Source organism: Eriocheir sinensis, chromosome 3, assembly GCF_024679095.1.
Source record: "Eriocheir sinensis breed Jianghai 21 chromosome 3, ASM2467909v1, whole genome shotgun sequence".
NCBI classification, from domain to species: domain Eukaryota; kingdom Metazoa; phylum Arthropoda; class Malacostraca; order Decapoda; family Varunidae; genus Eriocheir; species Eriocheir sinensis.
In genome coordinates, this window is record NC_066511.1 from 22,795,428 (window position 1) to 22,814,176 (window position 18,749).

Consider the following 18,749-nt stretch of genomic DNA (forward strand, 5'->3'; position numbering starts at 1 on the left):
CGGAGGACCAGAAAGAGACAGGGATGAGGCATGTCGCTGCGGCTTCATCACTCGCCACGCAAGACAGTCCTGCTGGCCCCTACCCCTGCGCTCGACTACAGAATATACCTCACTTTTGAATTGAATTGAATTGAAATATTTTTTAATCTTACAGTGATAAAATGTATGTTATCCTTACATAGATAAATGGTGCATCTTTCTGCAGGTTACTACTGTGTCCTACTATTTTTAAGTACACGTTGTTGTATTTTACGGGGGGGGGGGAGTAAACAACGTAACAAGTAAAGCCCCTATGCAATACAAAGAGAATTTCTGCTTATAGCGAAAACTTCCATTCATTTCAGTCAAGGTTCGATAAACATAAATTTTAGATATCTTGATCTTAAATACACGGAGAAAAGGGCGGCATGGCAAAAATCTTACTTGTGAACACATATGCCTATACATGTAAGTAAATATTATATTTTTTAGCTTTTTTCATGAACCATATAATGATATAATAGAAGTTATAAAAACAAATAATATACGTATTAAAGTACAGTACTATGATCTAATTCCCATTATCTCTTGCATCGTTCGTCACAGCTTTCATCTTCCAATTTCATTCGTTTTTAAAAAAAAATTAATCACGCTGAGCGAAATAGATTATTATTATTTAGAAACTCAGCAAGCATTTCACCATTTTGGTTCAATCATTCACAAACCACACCAATATGAACCATATCAAGTTTTGTAAATTAATTAATGAGAAATAAATAAAACATGTGTAACAAATATCAATACGATCTAATAAATGAGCCAAGTAGTCGCTTCTTTTATCTTTGAAATTAATATTTGTCGTGCTTCGTTTGGTTCAGAGCAAGGATGATAACTCACATCTTATTGTTTTCTGGTTTCGGGAAATCACTAGACTAATGAAAAAAGGGCAAATACACTTGCAACACGGACCCGGCCGCTAGACCCTTTGGATAGGGCCTCTAAGCCCAGAGTTATCATTGTGCCGAAAATTCAACACATATATATCATACAGTACAAAGAAACAGTCTAGAGATTTATGTGTACCCTAGAATCCTTGAGCACGACCATCAAGACTTTGCAGTAAACGGTAGACGATTACGCTTATCAGCAGTTGTGACGCCATAACACACTTTTAATCTAGTATTAGGAAACACACACTTGCATCACCAGATACTCCCAATTTCAGGAAATAGTTTCCTGATATACTTCAAAATCAAGCTTCCGTCCCCCTTACCCCTATTCCTTCGTCACCAACTGCAAGGTCGTTGCGAAGAAACCCGCACATTCATCATATAAATCCATATCATAACAAGGGTTGACGAGTAGTGCAACCAACTCCGCTGTCATTACCTCAGAGAGGCGAGAGCGCGGAAGCTGCCAGTGCCAACTCGCTTTCCTCAGCTGAAAGTCCGACCCTTAAGAGCTGTCACACCACTTGCAAATAATAATAACGCACTAAATCACAATGAAAACAAGGTGCAAAGCAGCCTCTGCTCACGGTAAGTTCTTTAATTGTAAGACTTCATCTTTGATTGACATGAACTATCATACATGCATTTCAAGGGTGCCTGTTTTATATCATATGATGCAACTCCTCGATCATTGACCTGGATGCTCATTGCTATACCACCCAAGGAGGAAGTGCCATAATGTTATATTTGAGAGCTAACATTGAAATTAACTGTGAAACTAAGTAATTATGTTGAAAAAAGTGATAAATTAAGGTCATCTTAATGTGTGGCAGGGTGCTGTTAAAAAATCGGACTGGGCGTGGTTGTTTGTCACCCAAGGGCCAAGATCCAATGAACGCGGCAAAGACTACCAACTTAAATGTTCCTGGGGTGGGACGTTTCCCCTTAGCATTTTAGAACCATGGATAGCTACTCATTAGTGCCTTTTTTTATTTTCCTATCACAGCTAGGTGACTGATTTGCGAGTTAAAGTGATAAAATATTGGTATATCTGGTATTTTTTTTTCTCTGTAACGTATGGAAATTTGCTCTTGGAGCATGCATACCCTAAAGTTGCACTGCCGATAACTAAGATCAGTGACATCTCAAGTAATGGACGGCTTACTCTTTTGATTTTGCGGCGTCCTTGTCATTCCGCCGCGAATTTTGGAAAATCAACCGCTTTGGTGCGAATCGCCATAACTCCCTTATTTCTGGGGCTACAGAAAACTTTTTGGTATCAATCGACGGCAAAATGAAAGGGCTATATTTTTTAATCAACGACAGGGCTCGAAAACCAACACTCGAAATGGTAAAAAATCGCCACTTTTTGCGACACTCCCGAAAAAAAAAGGGTTTCAAGGAAATGAAGAAGGACATGGAGGAGGAGAATCTGGAGATGGAGTAAAAGAAAAGAGTAAAGATTAAATAGACAGAGACGGTGCGAGATATATATTTTTTTGGACCGTTCGATCGTCTGTTTGTAAACTACTAGACTCATTAAACTGTGACATGTACTTAGTAATTTTGTTTTTCAAAAGTGTAAAACTGTATTTTGAATAAAATTGATATATTTTGGGACTTATACAATAGTTTTATATTATTTTACAGTATTTATAAGTTATTTTTTTGGTGACGCACTACATTATTTAAGTGTTGATTGATTGATAGTTCACTTAACTAAAAATGGTGCAGTGGCGCGGTGACGCAAAAGTCATGACGCAATTTTTTGGTCCTGAAAAGTGGTGCAGAGGCGCATGGCACAATACCCTCCAAAGAAGTGGTGCAGACCGTGCAGTACGTGCACGGCGCATGTGACGCAAAACCCTCAGAAAAAGTGACGCGCCCAGCATTGGTGATGGTATGCTGGGTGGAGTCTGTTGCCTGGCGCGAAGTAAACAAACTGTTGAGATGGAAAACACGTACTTCCACGACAAAGATTTGCTGAAGTGTGCAAGGAGTGCAAGTAGCAGCACAATCTTCTAAAACCTCAATATCCTTCAGATTCATGGTAAAGTGGCTGGAGAGATGCTGGCGTGGTGTTTGTTGTTGTTGGAGCGCGGCGTCAACACATTTCAAAAAAGGTCAGTACAGTGTGATGCACAACATTGTTGGTTGGCGATATCACCAACGAAAACGAGCAACATGTTGGGAGAAATTTGCCCTGTGTGACGCCGCCCGTCTGGGCTACCACAGTTTACCTTTCCCAGGTTTCTTCAGGTAGGCTACTCATTTATCGACCATACCGAAAGAAAGGATGAACAGCTGGGTAGGCTGCGCGCCGACTACCGGCCTAGGCCGCACACTTTACTTGGACTGTTGAAAATATAAGAACTATTTAGACAAGAAAATCTTTGTGTTGTGTGTCTCATGGTAGGGCACACAACACATATTGCTGGTTTTATATATAGATATATATATATTTATATATATATATATATATATATATATATATATATATATATATATATATATATATATATATATATATATATATATATATATATATATATATATATATATATATATATATATATATATATATATATATATATATATATATATATATATATATATATATATATATATATATATACATATATATATATATATATATATATATATATATATATATATATATATATATATATATATATATATATATATATATATATATATAGGTGGGCGCGGTACTGAAAAATCAGTAGTGCAGTTGCGGTAGTGCGTTACTTTTTCCGGAGTAGTGCGGTTGATCAAGAATAAGTTCCAGAAATGGTTATGGAAGCAATAATCATTTCACTTAGGTAGAGCTGAACCTGAATGTTTCCTGAGATTTGGGAATTAATACATGTCTCTCTGTTTTGCTGGCTGTCCTGAAAGGGGGTTAAGAGGAAAGAAGCTCCTATGAAGGAGGAAGAGGTAATGAGTTATTGGCTCCTAGCTCTTTAACTATTGTTGCTTAGAAGACTTGTCAGAGGGGCCATATGGCATGAAATTTTTTATTCCTCACCCTGCCTTTGCATGATGACCTTACAGAGACTCAATATTTAAAAAGAGAAGCAGTGCAACACCTCTGAAGCTGCATTTGTTGTTTTCTGGCACTTATCTTCCTAAATTGAAACCAATATGTTTTAAGCATCTTTCTTTTAGTTTAATATCAAAATCATGTTAAAACACCAATGTCATTTTGGTGGTCATATTTTGTAAATCAGTAATGATGTCTGGCTGATGCTTTCATGTAGATAAATGGGTGAACTATTACATCGCTATCTGTTACAGAGAACATGGGCGATTCCACTGGGGTTAATGACCTCCCTGCTACTACCCCAGCCCATAGGAAGGTGACCACTGTTGTAATTGGTGTAGGTGCGTACTTGCTTGGATTATATAAGTTAACCAAATTCTCCATATTTTCTTTTATCCAGTATATCTTTAAACTTTTGGATGGTCTTTGCTACTATGTATAGTCTCTTCATCTAGAGCCTAGATCATTCCAACTACCAATATATGTACTGGGGAACTGTACTTCTTAATGTACTTGCTTCCTGCTTGGATTATTGGTAGGATTTAAAAACAGGAAGGGGATTTATACTGTATTTAATTTGGGGAGAATCTTAGGAATGGAGATGAAGAGTGGGTGAGTCAATACATAATGCAATGTCTGTGTATTCTTAGAGTAAGTAATATTGGTGTCATAACATTTTTAAGAATTTTAACAAAGAAGTGTTTTATGTTTTGTAAAAATGGAAAATATGGCTTTTTGTTTCACGACAGATGTTTCAGAATGAGCTAAGTTACCCTAATTGTTATGCTTAAATTATTCATAGGTAACAGAGGAAAGAATTATGCAAGATATGCTGAACAGTTTCCTGACCTTCTTCAAGTGGTAGGGGTGGCTGAACCAAGAGAACATGTTCGTCACTTTATGCAGAAAAAGCACTCTATACCTCAGCAACAGTGAGTTATAAATACTGTTAAATATAATTAATTTTGCTTTGAACATCTTTGTATTCCTTGCATGTCATAGAGGCAAAATAATTTACACAACTATTTAGCCACATATATTGAGCTGATATGATTTGTAATTTGGCAATAATGCAATACCTACAGCTCTGCAGAAACAACTGGATTAATATTATATGCACTGCTAGTTGTTATACAGGGTGGCAGTCCTTGGCAGCAGAAGAAAAACTAGCTGATTGTGCCATCATTGCTACTCAAGACCAGCAGCATTTTGGACCAGCTGTTGCACTTGCTAAAAAAGGGTATGTTATAATAAAAGTGACACTAGATATTTTATCATTGCCTCGCATTATTAGCTCATTTCTGGTGCTAAGAAGGATACAGATCCTACATTCAAATATTCACTTGACACACTGATCTGAAAAACAATCACCTTACAATGTACTTAATACTTTCATTTACATTGCCTTCTCTTGCAATCATTATTAAATTGATTTGTCACTTAATATTTTTTTTAGTTCATCAGAAATATATTCCATATTATTATTGGTATTAATTTGTATCTTATCATTACTTGGTTTTGGTTTCAACTCCCTTATATTCATTTACACTCTGACATCAGAAGGTTTTCCCTTTCATCTCATTTTTAAATTGGTTTTCCTAGGGGGTCACACTGTCACCCATAAAATATATGATATCCTTTCAGGTAGGTAAATGTCTGGGAAGTTACTAAGCATTACAGGGGAAGAGGGGGTCTTCATGATGCATAAGATTTATATACTTTCTAAATTTAATTATCTTTAAGCATATAAGAAAGGGTTTTGCAGGGCAAATACAAAGAAGCTTGAATCCCCATGCGTGAATGCATAACATTCACAATGTGTAATTAGTATTTTACTCACTGGTCAGTGCATACCAAATCTGGTGGTTAGAACAATTATTTATTTACCTTTTATCAAGTAAACTTTGTATTCGGTGTATAGTTTCTTGCACTATAGATGATTGCATCTATGTACAATCAATGACTAACCAGTTAGCTAATAAGCTATATACGGTAAATGTAATGGTCCAAGATACAGATAAGGACACTGAACTCCTTGAGCCAAGGGGAACCCTTTAGCTTGACACCAGTGTCCATCCTACACCTCAAGGACCCAGGTTCAATTTCTGGGTGGGTTGTTGGAAAAACTATTTATCCCAAAATAGATAAATTTTTCATGTAGGCCTACTACTTTCAAAAGTGGCAATCCCTCCATAACAGTGCTGGCATAGTGGTGGGCATCCTTTCTTGTGTTGTGTATTTCCCTAGGCAGGGTAAAAAATAGATGGGGTGTGTCTACTGGAGGAGTTACAGGTTTTGCTACCCAAGAAAAATGTGAAGAGGAGTAACAAGAAAATTTTGGACTGAAACTATTACTCTGCTGAAGGAAGAGGAGAGGCCAACCTATAAATAATAAAACCAATAGGTAAACATGTTTTGAAATAGAGAGGGGGGTTCATCGGGAAAAGAGTATACATAGTAATATTTAGTGGGAGGGGCAAAATATATTACATAATTTATGGACAACCCTTAAGGTACAGTGGTTAATGTGCCTAGCAACAAATCTGCATAACTATTTCAAAGTTTGTAATAATCAAAGATGCTGAGAAAGATTCAAAAAGGCCTTAAGCCATGGGGGTACTCTTTTGCTCAACACTAGCGTGTCTACCTCCTGTTTCAGGGGCCTGGGTTGGAATCCCAGGAGAATTGTTGGAAATTTTTTATTCTTTATAGATTAATTTCTCATGTGTTTCAAGTGGAAATACCCCCCATAACATATCTACTAGGTATAAGATTCTTAATGGACCTCCAAAATTATATAAATACAACATATTTCAATTGTCTAAATTTGTCTTATATTTACAGTTACCATATTTTGCTGGAAAAACCTATGGCAGTGACTGCAGAAGACTGTTGTTCCATATATAAAGCCTGCAAAGATGCAGGTGTTATATTAGCTGTGTGTCATGTTTTACGGTAAGTTACTTGTAGTCTCATGTAGAAGCTGTTATCATCATTATCTTATATAGAGACTGTTGTCTTCTACTCCTCAAAGCATCACAATTTCTTTTAAAATGTTATTTGTATTTGTAAGAGTAATATTAGGCATGATCCACACTTTCACTTTGATTATGGTAGTACTCTTGTTTCGATTAAATATCATTTATTCTTATTCTTATTGTATTATGAAGGCATGAGCACTACACTCACAGTTGACTTTTGCTGTGAATGACAATGTGTATTATCCAATGGTCTCGCTTCAGACTTCTGTCTGTCTCACTCTTCTGTTCTGTCTCACTTCAGTCATCACTGAGGTGGGAGGCTGTCTCTCCACCTTTGCCTTATATATTTTCTTTTGCGAATATGAGCCCCACAAAAGGTGATTAAAAAAATCTTCTCAAGCTGGGTAGATAAAACCATAGTTGTGCTAGAATTACAAAAGAGTGCTACCTTTCTCACAAAGAAGCTGCCATGAGCTATTGTAGCAGGTTATCTTGGGATGTCACATTAACTTGTGACTTGTATTGAGTTGATGCACTAGGAGTCACCCCTCCATCACATTCTTCTTCTTCCTTCCCTCACCAACCTCCTTTCTCTCTCTTTCCACCCCTCCTCAACCTCCATTCTCTCACTTCCAAGCGTGCTTTTCTCCTCCTTCCACAACCTCCTTCCTTCCTTCTGTAAGTGAAGTGAAAGCAGAGCCACAGCATGCATCAGACTTTAATCCTTAACCGTAAGATTCAAAAGCACCTTTCCACTTCTGACCTTCTATCTGATCGCCAGTATGGGTTCCGCAAGGGGCGTTCTACTGGTGATCTCCTAGCCTTCTTAACTGACTCTTGGTCATCCTCTCTTACTTTTTTTCTCGGAAATTTTTGTTATTTGGACACATATCAATCTTTTTGATAGGGTCTGGCACAAATCTTTCTTTAAACTACCCTCTACCCTCCTCTACCCTTTCTCTGTACCTGTTATCTCTCTTTCCCTTCTTTCTCTGACTATTTCTATGTCTGCCGTGGTAGACTGTTCTTCCCTAAATCTAAACAGTGGTATGTCTAGTGTCCCACTCTTTCTTGTCCTTTTTTCTGTTTCTCTTTGTCTGATGATGATCTTTTCTTCTGTTTCCTAACTGTTCCATCTATTCCTTCCATGATGATTCCTTCCTTTTATTCACTTCTTTTAATAATTCAGGAACCTTACGGAACTTAACGACTAAGGCTGGAGGCTTATAGCCATTTACTACTTTATTATATTATTTTAGGAAGAAGGGGGCAGTCTCCTTCAAAAACAAAAAAACACCTAAAACAGTTCACACACTTCCCCCAATCACTCCCTATTCTTAACCACATCCCCACCACCACTCCTTCCCCAACCCAGCCAAACACTTTCCTCAACACTAAACATCCTCAAAAAATCAATCTCAACTGGAAACATATCTCATCTCTACTCTTACAGCTTCCCTGGGCTGGGCTGGCTGTACGTTCTGTACCGTCTCCCTGCCTTCTTGCCTCCATATACAGGGCCCAGTCCGCCCCCTGCATGAGTATGCATCTCATGTGTGGGGGGCCCACTCACAGATTCACTTCTGGACAGAGTGGAGGGGAAGCAAAGGCTCTCCTCAGTCTTCCTCCTCCTCCTCCTCATACTCTACCTCTTCTTCTCTTTCTTAATGCCTCTCTTCTCTTCTCTCTCTCTTTATATTTCCACCGCTGCCTGAACTCTGACTTCTTCTGCACTGCTCCTCCCTCCCTCCCCCCCCCGCTTGCACTCGACTTTCTCTCATGCTCATCCATATACTGTCAACCCAAACCCTGTAACCACAACAACTTCAATTCTCTTTCATCCATCCTCAATTCATCTATAACTCAGAACACTCTCTTCTTCCTCTGTTTCCTGCCTTCGACTTGAACCAACTCTTTCAACCCTTGGAGACTTCTTTATCACCTCTCCTGCTTATCTTTCGCCACCTCTTTTGATCTTTTAGGATTCTTTTAGTTTTTTTTTTTTTTTTTTTTTTTTTTTTTACTTTTTGTGCTGTTTTTGCTAAAAAAAAAAAAAAAAAAAAAAAAAAAAAAGCTCCTTAGGTTCTCAACTAGCCATCAAATGTTGGGTGTACTGGGCAAATATGTATGGGAGTAAATCTGTTCTCATTTTCAAACCCTGATGTTGAAATTTTTAGACTCTGAGTTCAAGGAAGGAATGAGGCTTATAATAATGAGACAATACTAGCCAGAGTTCACTAGTTATTTATAATAATTAAGATGTTCCTAAAGAAGTAAGAAGTAAGTATTCTACTGCACAGCTTTATTGCTCTTTATTTACTTTTTTTTTAATCTACCTCTCTCCCAAAAGGTATTATAAAGTTTTACAAATAATGACTGGCAGCAAGTAGCAAGAAACTGAGTATATTAAATTTTAGAATCACTTACTGAAATAATATTAATTCTATAACCCTTCTTTACTTTTAGGTATTATCCTCCGGCTAAAAAACTGAAGGAGTTGATTGATTCAGGCATCATTGGAGAGGTTGTCAACATTAACCACACAGAACCAGTAGGATTCTGGCATTTCGCTCATTCTTTTGTTCGAGGTACTGTGCTTTACAAAATATTTCTTATGTTAGTGTCTTGTCTGAAACTAACAAATACTTTTAAATATTTTTTTTACATAATTATGGAAATAATATCATGCAAATTTTTAGTTCTCACATGCAGTCAAGTTTGAATTTGACCAGTCAAGTGGCAGCCTTGTCTCACATACTTCACATTACATACTGGCACTGGAATGCATTAGAAAACAAAATCATAAAAACTTTCAGCTATAATATAACTAGGTTGCATATCTATAGTCAAGCTATTCTTCCTCAGAAAAAAATATATGTATACAGTCGTATTAAGCCAGTTAATAGGTAGACAATAAATAGTAGTCATGCCATGAAAAATAGCAACTTCAAAAGCTTCATGATTAGATTAAATTTCTTCATTTAAGTTGTCATGGGGGATTACCGTTTCTTGAAGCACATGAGAAATTGATCTCCTTGGGATAATATATTTTTTCAACAACCTGCCCAAGATTCAAACTCAGGCCCTTGAGACACAAGGCAGACACTATTACAGTGACTATATGCTGCCTGGGGAAACACAGCACAAGAAGGGACCCATTTTATCTATTCACAAGAATAAATCTTTTTCCCAACATTTCACTTGAGATATAAACCTGGGCCCCAAATTGGGAGGTGGACACTTTAGTATCAAACCAGTACTCTGTGACTAAGGTCTTTTCAGGACTTTATCTATGTCTCAGACCACTACACTGGGCCATTACAAAGCTGTGCAACTCGCATACACATAACACATAGCATATTATAAGTGATTCCTCTGGTTGATTTTTAGAACTTAAATACCAACTAGCATATATTTTCAGGGAACTGGAGAAATACAAAGAAGAGCACTTTCTCGTTGTTGGCAAAATGTTGTCATGATGTTGACCTCATTGCATATTGGATGGGTAACAAAAAATGTACCAAAATGTCATCATTTGGATCCCTGCACCACTTCAGGTAAGTAATGAGTAAGCATAATTTAAGACTGACAAATATTCCAAAATTATCTTGGACAAGACTGACTAAAAAAAAAATTAACAGAATAAAAACATGTTATGAAACAAGATTATCTACACTATCATTGCCTGACTTGTTTTCCCCTAAAGGAGAGATGGGAACAGGACATTGATAATATACGAAGATAAATAAATAAATAGAGATAGAGATGCAGTACCCTCTGCTTGATGCTAGAGTCGACCTCTAATTGGAGGGTCTGGGTTTGAATCCTGGGGTGGGGGGATATTTATTCCAAACAGATTAGTTTTGCATGTGTTTAAAAAAGTGACAATTCCCTCATGACAAGATAATTGGTATGGAATAAATTTGCATATCTGGTACATCTACACTCAATAATTTACCGTAGGCAAGAGAAAAAACCTGCTGGTGGTGGAACTCGATGTCTACAGTGTCCAGTGGAGGCTACATGTCCTTACTCAGCTAAAAAAATCTACCTAGACCCAGCTCCAGAAAGGCCTCGTTGGCCAATGAGTGTTGTGTGTGACATTGAAGACGCTCCTGGTGGATATTTGCAAAAATTAAAAGAAGCCATTGATACAGGTGAGACTGACATGTTTGAATTATATGAAATTAGTTGTACAGTTGAGATGAGCTCCTTGAGGGGATTCATGTAGTAACAGTATTAGTGATAGTAGTAGTAGTAGTAGTAGTAGTAGTAGTAGTAGTAGTAAATAAACATGGGTGGAGGTACCTTTTACGTAGTAGTAGTAAAAAAAAATAGTAGCAGTAGTAGTAGTAGTAGTAGTAGTAGTGGTGGCAATGTATTGGGAGTGATGATATGTGTGGGACTGTTGAACTTGTGGACAAATCATTATTTGAATGTGCCTCGCTCAGGAGTGTGTGTGTGTGTGGGGGGGGGGGGGGGGTGGAGTGTTGACTCAGGAGTGGTCAGGTGGCGATAGTGACACGCCTCCTCAATATATATGGAAAGGGTGATCTCTGGCTTGGGACACAATGTTGTGACGATTTGGGCTGCAGTTTTTGTACGGTGGACCAGGTAGGGTGCAGTGTGTAGTTTAAGTTAGGAGTAAATGATAGTGATTGTGCTGTGTTCCCTGCTTTGGCCAGAGTGAGGGCTCTGTAGTGAGTTGGCCAGTATTGTGTATCCTCTTGGAAATTTATTTGGTTTAATGCCAGAGTGGGGTGCATGTGTGATTGTATTTAGACCTGACATGCTGACACCCTGCCTGGTCAAACTCTTTCGCCTCTGCTTGTCAACATCTACTTTTCCTTCCTGCTGAAAGCACGCCTTCATACAGCCTGTACCTAAGAAGGGTGACCAATTCAATCCCTCAAACTACCACCCTATAGTTTTACTTTCTTGTCTATCTAAAGCTTTTGAATCAATCCTTAACCGGAAGATTCAAAAGCACCTTTCCACTTCTGACCTTCTATCTGATCGGCAGTATGGGTTCCGCAAGGGGCGTTCTACTGGTGATCTCCTTGCCTTCCTAACTGACTCTTGGTCATCCTCTCTTAGCCGTTTCGGTGAAACCTTTGCTATTGCGCTGGACATATCAAAAGCCTTTGATAGGGTCTGGCACAAATCTTTGCTTTCCAAACTACCCTCCTATGGTTTCTATCCTTCTCTTTGTACCTTTATCTCCAGTCTCCTTTCTGATCGTTCTATTTCTGCTGTGGTAGACGGTCACTGTTCTTGCCCTAAACCTATTAACAGTGGTGCCCCGTAGGGCTCTGTCCTATCTCCCACTCTCTTTCTGTTGTTCATTAATGATCTTCTTTCCAAAACGAACTGTCCTATCTATTCTTACACTGATGACTCCACTCTGCATTACTCAACTTCTTTTAACAGAAGACCCACTCAACAGGAACTAAATGATTCCAGGCTGGAGGGTACAGAACGCTTAGCCTCAGACCTTACTGTTATTTCCGATTGGGGCAAGAAGAACCTGGTGTCCTTCAACGCTTCAAAAACACAGTTTCTCCACCTATCCACTCGACACAATCTTCCAGATATCTATCCCCTATTCTTCGACAACACTCAGCTATCACCTTCTTCAACACTAAACATCCTCAGTCTATCCTTAACTCAAAATCTCAACTGGAAACTTCACATCTCCTCTCTCACTAAATCAGCTTCCTTGAGGCTGAGCGTTCTGTACCGTCTCCGTCAGTTCCTCTCCCCCGCACACATGCTTTCCATTTATATGGGCCTTGTTCGCCCTCGTATGGAGTATGCATCTCACGTGTGGGGGAGCTCCACTCACACAGCTCTCCTAGACAGAGTGGAGTCTATGGCTCTTTGTCTCATCAGCTCTCCTCCTCTTACTGATAGTCTTCTACCTCTTAAATTCTGCCGCCAGGTTGCCTCTCTTTCTATCTTCTAGCGATATTTTCATGCTGACTGCTCTGCTGAACTTGCCTCTCCCCGTCCTGCGGCCCTGCTGCACACGACTTTCTACTCATGCTCATCACTATACTGTCCAAACCCATTATGCAAGAGTTAACCTGCATCTCCATTCTTTCATCCCCTTCACTGGTAAACTCTGGAACAGCCTTCCTTCATCTGTATTTCCTCCTGCCTATGACTTGACCTCTTTCAAGAAGAGTGTATCAAGACACCTCTCCACCCAAAATTGACTTCTCTTTTGGCTACTCTTTACTTTTATCTTTTATAGGAGCGGCGAGTAGCGGGCTTTTATTTTGTACTCTTTTTATTGCCCTTGAGCCGTGTCCTCTTATGTAAAAAAAAAAAAATAAATAAATAAATAAATTAAAAATAACTTGCTTGCTTTATTTCACACACTTGTAACCCATAGTTGCTTTAATTTCACTCACTTTTATGTCATGTTTTGGTCAGTTTTATAGTTTTTATGTAATTAAATATCTTTAGTGTACTGCACTGTTTTGTTGTTTGACCCTAGACCTTATTAACCGGGCCCTTGAAATCGCGTTACAAAAACTTGCAGTCCCTCCATTTTAATTTATTATGAGCTTCCAATGACTGTCAAATTAACAAGTTAAGAGTAAGTCTATTCTTTCTTATTCCTCTGACAAGCTTGAAGCCTTAAGATCTGGACTTCTGTGTTTTCTCATGGGTTTCTTTAACTACGGTAACTAAAGGTCCCCTTTCTGCAATCTGTATGAAAAATATTTCTTTATGCATGAACAGGTTGACCCATTTTACAGGGATACTATGTGTGTCTGTTGCCATTAAATTATTTTTTACAGTCTTCCTGTGTTTAGTGAAGATTTTTTCCTGTTTTTTCTTAATGTAATGATGAAGTAGAAAAGAATATAATAAAGATTTTTTTTTTCAGGTCCATACGGAAAGTGTGTTTACGAAACTGATAATGATGTTTGTGATAACCAGGTGAGAAATAAAATGAGTTCCCATCTTTTAAAATATCAAAGGGCATGAAATTAAGAAAACTTAAGAAGATAGTTTCACTTGTCACACACAGATCTTAGGTGCTCTACCTAAAACACAGAGTAGTACCACAAATTTTATATTATTACAGCAAGGTTGACAAATAAATATTGTCTGTTTGTATTATACACCAATAGTAAACTTTTTTTGTCCAATAAAATGAAAAACAGATGCAGATGACTTTATAATACTGTAATTTATATCATAATTTTATAATGTCATAATACTGTATTAAAATTTTATTACTGATTTTACAGGTAGTAAATTTTGAATTCATAGATGGATCTACAGCAACCCTCACCATGGTGGCTTTCAGTGAAAGAATCTGCGCCAGGAAGACTGAAGTGTATGGCACCATGGGTCAGTTAGTCTGGGATGATGGAAAAGGGCACGAAATTCATCATTTTGACTTTTTATCAAAGAAATCAAAAGTCTACACATGTGAAAAGGTCAGTTAGGAACTAGACAGTGCTTTCAGTGCAAACATTTGTTTTAATGTAATGATGTATTCATGTTAATGCAATCCATGAACAATGTTCTAGTAATAACAAGCATCACTACATTCTCAAAACAAGATCTGTTTTCATTCTATACAAAGAAAATCCAACTACCACAAAAAAATATCTTTTCATTTTTCCAGAACAATGCAGCAGAGGGATGGGGTCACAGTGGAGCAGACTATTTCCTGATGGAGGCCTTTGTCAAAGCTGTTGCACAAGATGACAGTCGGTGGATATTGTCAGGTAATATCTCTCTCTCTCTCTCTCTCTCTCTCTCTCTCTCTCTCTCTCTCTCTCTCTCTCTCTCTCTCTCTCTCTCTCTCTCTCTCTCGTGTACTCCAACTTTGGGCGTATCATTGTCACAATCAGTTTCTTCATCTTTTCCCGATTCAAGTACTGAAAAGCAACTTTTATGTTTCTCACCAGGTTTTATGTCTCACTTACAATTCTGTTTCTGTGTTTCTCTGGTGACAAATTACCCGAAACAGTTACTCCCAGATCCTTTTCCATTGACGTTTTCCTAATGCTTTCATTTCCCATTGTATAATTACCTGAAGTTCTCTTTTTACTTTTTCCAATTTCCATCACACTGCACTTTCTGGTGTTAAATTCTATTTCCCATCTATGACTCCACTCCGATAACCTGTCCAGGTTCTGTCGCAGTGCTTCATAATCTTCTCCGCTTTCAATCTTCCTAAGTAACTTGGCATCATCAGCAAAGAAACTCATGTAACTGTTTACTCCCTCCATCATGTCATTATGTAAATTGCAAACATGACCAGAGCCAGTACTGACCTTTATTGAACTCCACTGATCACTTTCCTCCATGAGAACCTTACATCTCTGATCACTGTCATCATTTCTCTGTTTCCCAAAAAATCCTTCATCCATCTCAAAAGTCCTCCTCTCAATCTTCTGATGCTTTCAATCTTCCACAGCAGTCTCTTATGTGGCACGTTATTGAATGTTTCCGTAGATTCAACTAAATTCTCTCTGCCCAACCATCCTTTTCCTGTACTGTCTCTCACTCGAGAGGAAAAACACATTACATTACGTTGTACATGATCTTCCTCCTCGAAAGCCAATCTGCTTGTCCATCAATCTGTTGTTCTCCTCCAGGTATTTCATCTACTTAGCTTTAATTAGTTTTTCGCAAAACTTAGCTATTACATTCGTCAGAGAAGCTGGTCTAGAATTCCAAGGGTCTTTCCAGCATCCTCCTTTATAAACTGATATTGGTGTGTGTGTGTGTGTGTGTTATTTCGTGACTTTGAAGTATTTTGAAGTCCGTAAAAAAATAATTTGAATACCCAGTGATACATATCATTTGAGACCATGAATGAAATAAGCAAAATTATTATAATGATCTATATTATAGTGTTATCATTATATATGGAAGGAAAGGGATCAACCAGTCCACTACGCATATCTCTTTCAGTAACTGAGGTTGCGTGTCATGTGAGAAATCTTATCACAAACCTTCACCCTCCTAAAACTGCAGGATTAGACTGAATGATATTAACACTGTATAAATGTGGGTAGTGATCAACAAACTGCCATCATCATCATCACTGTTTCCTATAAATGCAGGGTAAAGAGTTACAGAAAAAAAATACCATGTGATAGTTCTAACAAGTGATTTAGGTAAAATATAATTGCCTGGGGAAAGCCCAGTCCTTATAACTTTCTATTGCATGGCAGGAGAGACATCAGCACCCATAGCATCATGGTGAAGTAATTCACTTATAGTTATTGTTTCTGAAAGAGTGGTTCATCTATATGTTAGATGCTTGGGGTTCTATAACCCTAACCATGGAATTCTGATGCTGGACCTGTAGTGCTTAAAGTTCTCAAAGTCAAAATCAAAGTTAAAGAATTTAGAGGATTCTTGATTGAAAGAGTAGCCTATTATGTTTGTATAGTGAGGGTATTAAGATTTTGAAGAACTTTACATACCTTCTTAGTGCAGACCTCAACTCAGGGTCTAAATAGGATGAATAATGGGAAGGATTGAGTTGGCCCTTGGCTGTCATAGACTTGCTCAACACAAGAAAAGGATGGCATACCAAAACCTGCACAGAAAGACAGATAACAGAATCTTCAATTTGCTTGTTTTATTTGTGTGTTGTCGTTGTGGCTGATAGACACAGCAACAAAGACAAAATGATAGTTTTGGTAGCAAGTGTATTTATAGAAGTATGGAGTATCAGTCAATGGAGAGACAGTGAGTCAAGTCAGTGACTATTCTATGAGACTGAATTGAGATTTACTTTTTACATACTTTGTGAATATCAATGATAGGTTTTCAAAGAATTTGGTAGGCTTTCCAAATGTCAGTTTTGATCATCTTTTTTATTTTACACTGTATTTTCTCTTTGCAGGCCCAGAAGTATCTTTAGAAACCCATTTGCTTACATTTGCTGCTGAGGAGTCAAGAATCACAGGCACAATAATAAAGCCCAATGAAGACCCACGATGGATGGCATAAAAGTATCAGCATGCTATTATGTGTCTTGCATCTCCTTTACATAGATAGATGTATGGGAGATGTAAGCGTGAGTGGGGAGAAGTGGTGTAAAAGTGCATATAAATGAAGTGGGGTAGCTACCTTTTCACATGTGAAATATATATTTTTACATCATCCATACCTATGGGTACCTTTTTGGTGTGTTCATCCATCTTGTTTTGCTGTCTTCCATTCCTTTTATGAAAATTTTGCTTAATCCCTTCAAGCCAGGGTTATGTTTATAGAATGGATCCAGGGAAATAGGCCTCCCTCTTCCTTCACCCCCCCCCCCCCTCTCACTCTTTGTCTCTCTCCAGTCCTACTTTGGTTTATGAGCCTAATTCGTTCCGGAATTTTGCTCACAAACGAAAAAACTTGTAAACCAAAATGAATGCACACAGTAGTACTGAAAACACAAAGATCACACACAAGAGCACAAACATAAGCAGACACAAGCATGTGGGAATGGAATGAGACCCAATTCCCATTATTTTCTGATCTGGGCGCTTTTGTCTTTCAACGAACAAAGGGAACCCACACTTGCGTCTTTGACTTGTACAAACAGGATGCTGATACGCCAAGTCACTGCTTGTAAACCAAGGCATTTTTAGTGAACTTTTTTTGCTTGTAAATCAAAACACTCGTAAAGTAAGGCACTCGTGAACCGAGGTATTACTGGAGAGAGAGAGAGAGAGAGAGAGAGAGAGAGAGAGAGACACTATATCTCCTCTCGACACCATGCCATGATTACAGCCACACAACACTCTTCTCCCTTCTTTCTCACAAATATAATATAACAGGCTTCACCATAGATTAATTACTCACAACAATTTTTCTGAAGATGACAAACCACAGAAAAGTTACAAGCCTGTTTCCTTTTATTGGCGACTATAATTGTGGCGCCTATTTCATGGATAATATTTATCTGATTGCCTACACATAGGAAACAGTTGTCACTGTCAATGATATGCAGGCAACAATAACAAGTACAGTCCATTATAGTCAATTTTGAGTTAAGAATCTTAGTACTGTTGTAGATAGCTGTTTTGTTAATTTTTAAGATTACTGATTATAATTATTAAACAGCCCTGGTGCTGAAATTGCACACCTCAGACTTGGGTGCCACGACTATAGCTGTAGTATGTCATATAGATATGTCACTGGATTCAAGAGGTTGATTTACTTCCTCTGAGATGTCCAAATAATGATTTAATCTTTTAATCTCATGCACTGCTAAATGTAGCTTCTATTTCACCTTTTGATGTAAATAATGGTATACTGAATTTTCTACATTCCTTTTGTGATCAATATTTTAAAATTCCTGCTGCAAAACATAGTCCCAATAAGTTTTGCTTATTAAGAGTTTGTTACATCTTGCAATGTCGTTGTATATATGCAAGGTTGCTAGCTTTGATAATATTTTGTACTAAATTAAGTAAACCAATTTTTTTATTTAGTATTTTAACTGAAATATGTAACTGATTATAGTTAACCCATTACATCATTCCTTATTAAGAGTATACATAGGTTAATAGTTCTTTGTTTCTTTCCATTTGAAAAATAAAATAAAAGGTGAAAAAGTAAAGCCTGATTAGTAGTGTTGAGTACGGAGTCCTATGATGTTAATGGTCCCTCCAGGCAAGTCTCCATGCAGGCCCCCTTCCCATCCTGAGTATCTCCTGGCAGGACCTATCGACTTCCTCGAACTCTATGGGTGTCCTCTTGGCCTCCTCCACTCAGGATTAGCTTTTACAGAAGCAA

General features: G+C 37.8%; 1 protein-coding gene across 2 annotated transcripts; it reads left to right on the forward strand.

The window, feature by feature from the left end:
* The first annotated feature begins 1,249 nt into the window (after positions 1 to 1,249).
* Positions 1,250 to 18,440, forward strand: LOC127006751 (uncharacterized). Of its 2 annotated transcripts, XM_050877037.1 has the most exons (13): positions 1,250 to 1,517; positions 2,973 to 3,052; positions 4,248 to 4,334; positions 4,796 to 4,925; positions 5,120 to 5,233; positions 6,838 to 6,948; positions 9,441 to 9,562; positions 10,396 to 10,531; positions 10,938 to 11,131; positions 13,873 to 13,925; positions 14,240 to 14,431; positions 14,623 to 14,725; positions 16,864 to 18,440. In XM_050877037.1, the coding sequence occupies exons 2-13, from the start codon at positions 2,977 to 2,979 to the stop codon at positions 16,968 to 16,970; spliced, it is 1,425 nt and encodes a 474-aa protein (XP_050732994.1). In that variant the 5' UTR covers positions 1,250 to 1,517; positions 2,973 to 2,976; the 3' UTR covers positions 16,971 to 18,440. The 2 variants fall into 2 exon arrangements, with proteins under 2 accessions (XP_050732994.1, XP_050733000.1); XM_050877043.1 differs by lacking the exon at positions 2,973 to 3,052.
* Positions 18,441 to 18,749: the final 309 nt, after the last annotated feature.

Bases quoted from the DNA above. Each gene is read 5' to 3' on its own strand.
- LOC127006751 (XM_050877037.1), top strand. From the start codon at position 2,977: ATGGTAAAGTGGCTGGAGAGATGCTGGCGTGGTGTTTGTTGTTGTTGG. The intron at 4,335-4,795 runs GTGCGTACTTGC...AATTATTCATAG, and splicing joins CACTGTTGTAATTGGTGTAG to GTAACAGAGGAAAGAATTAT. The intron at 14,726-16,863 runs GTAATATCTCTC...TTCTCTTTGCAG, and splicing joins CAGTCGGTGGATATTGTCAG to GCCCAGAAGTATCTTTAGAA.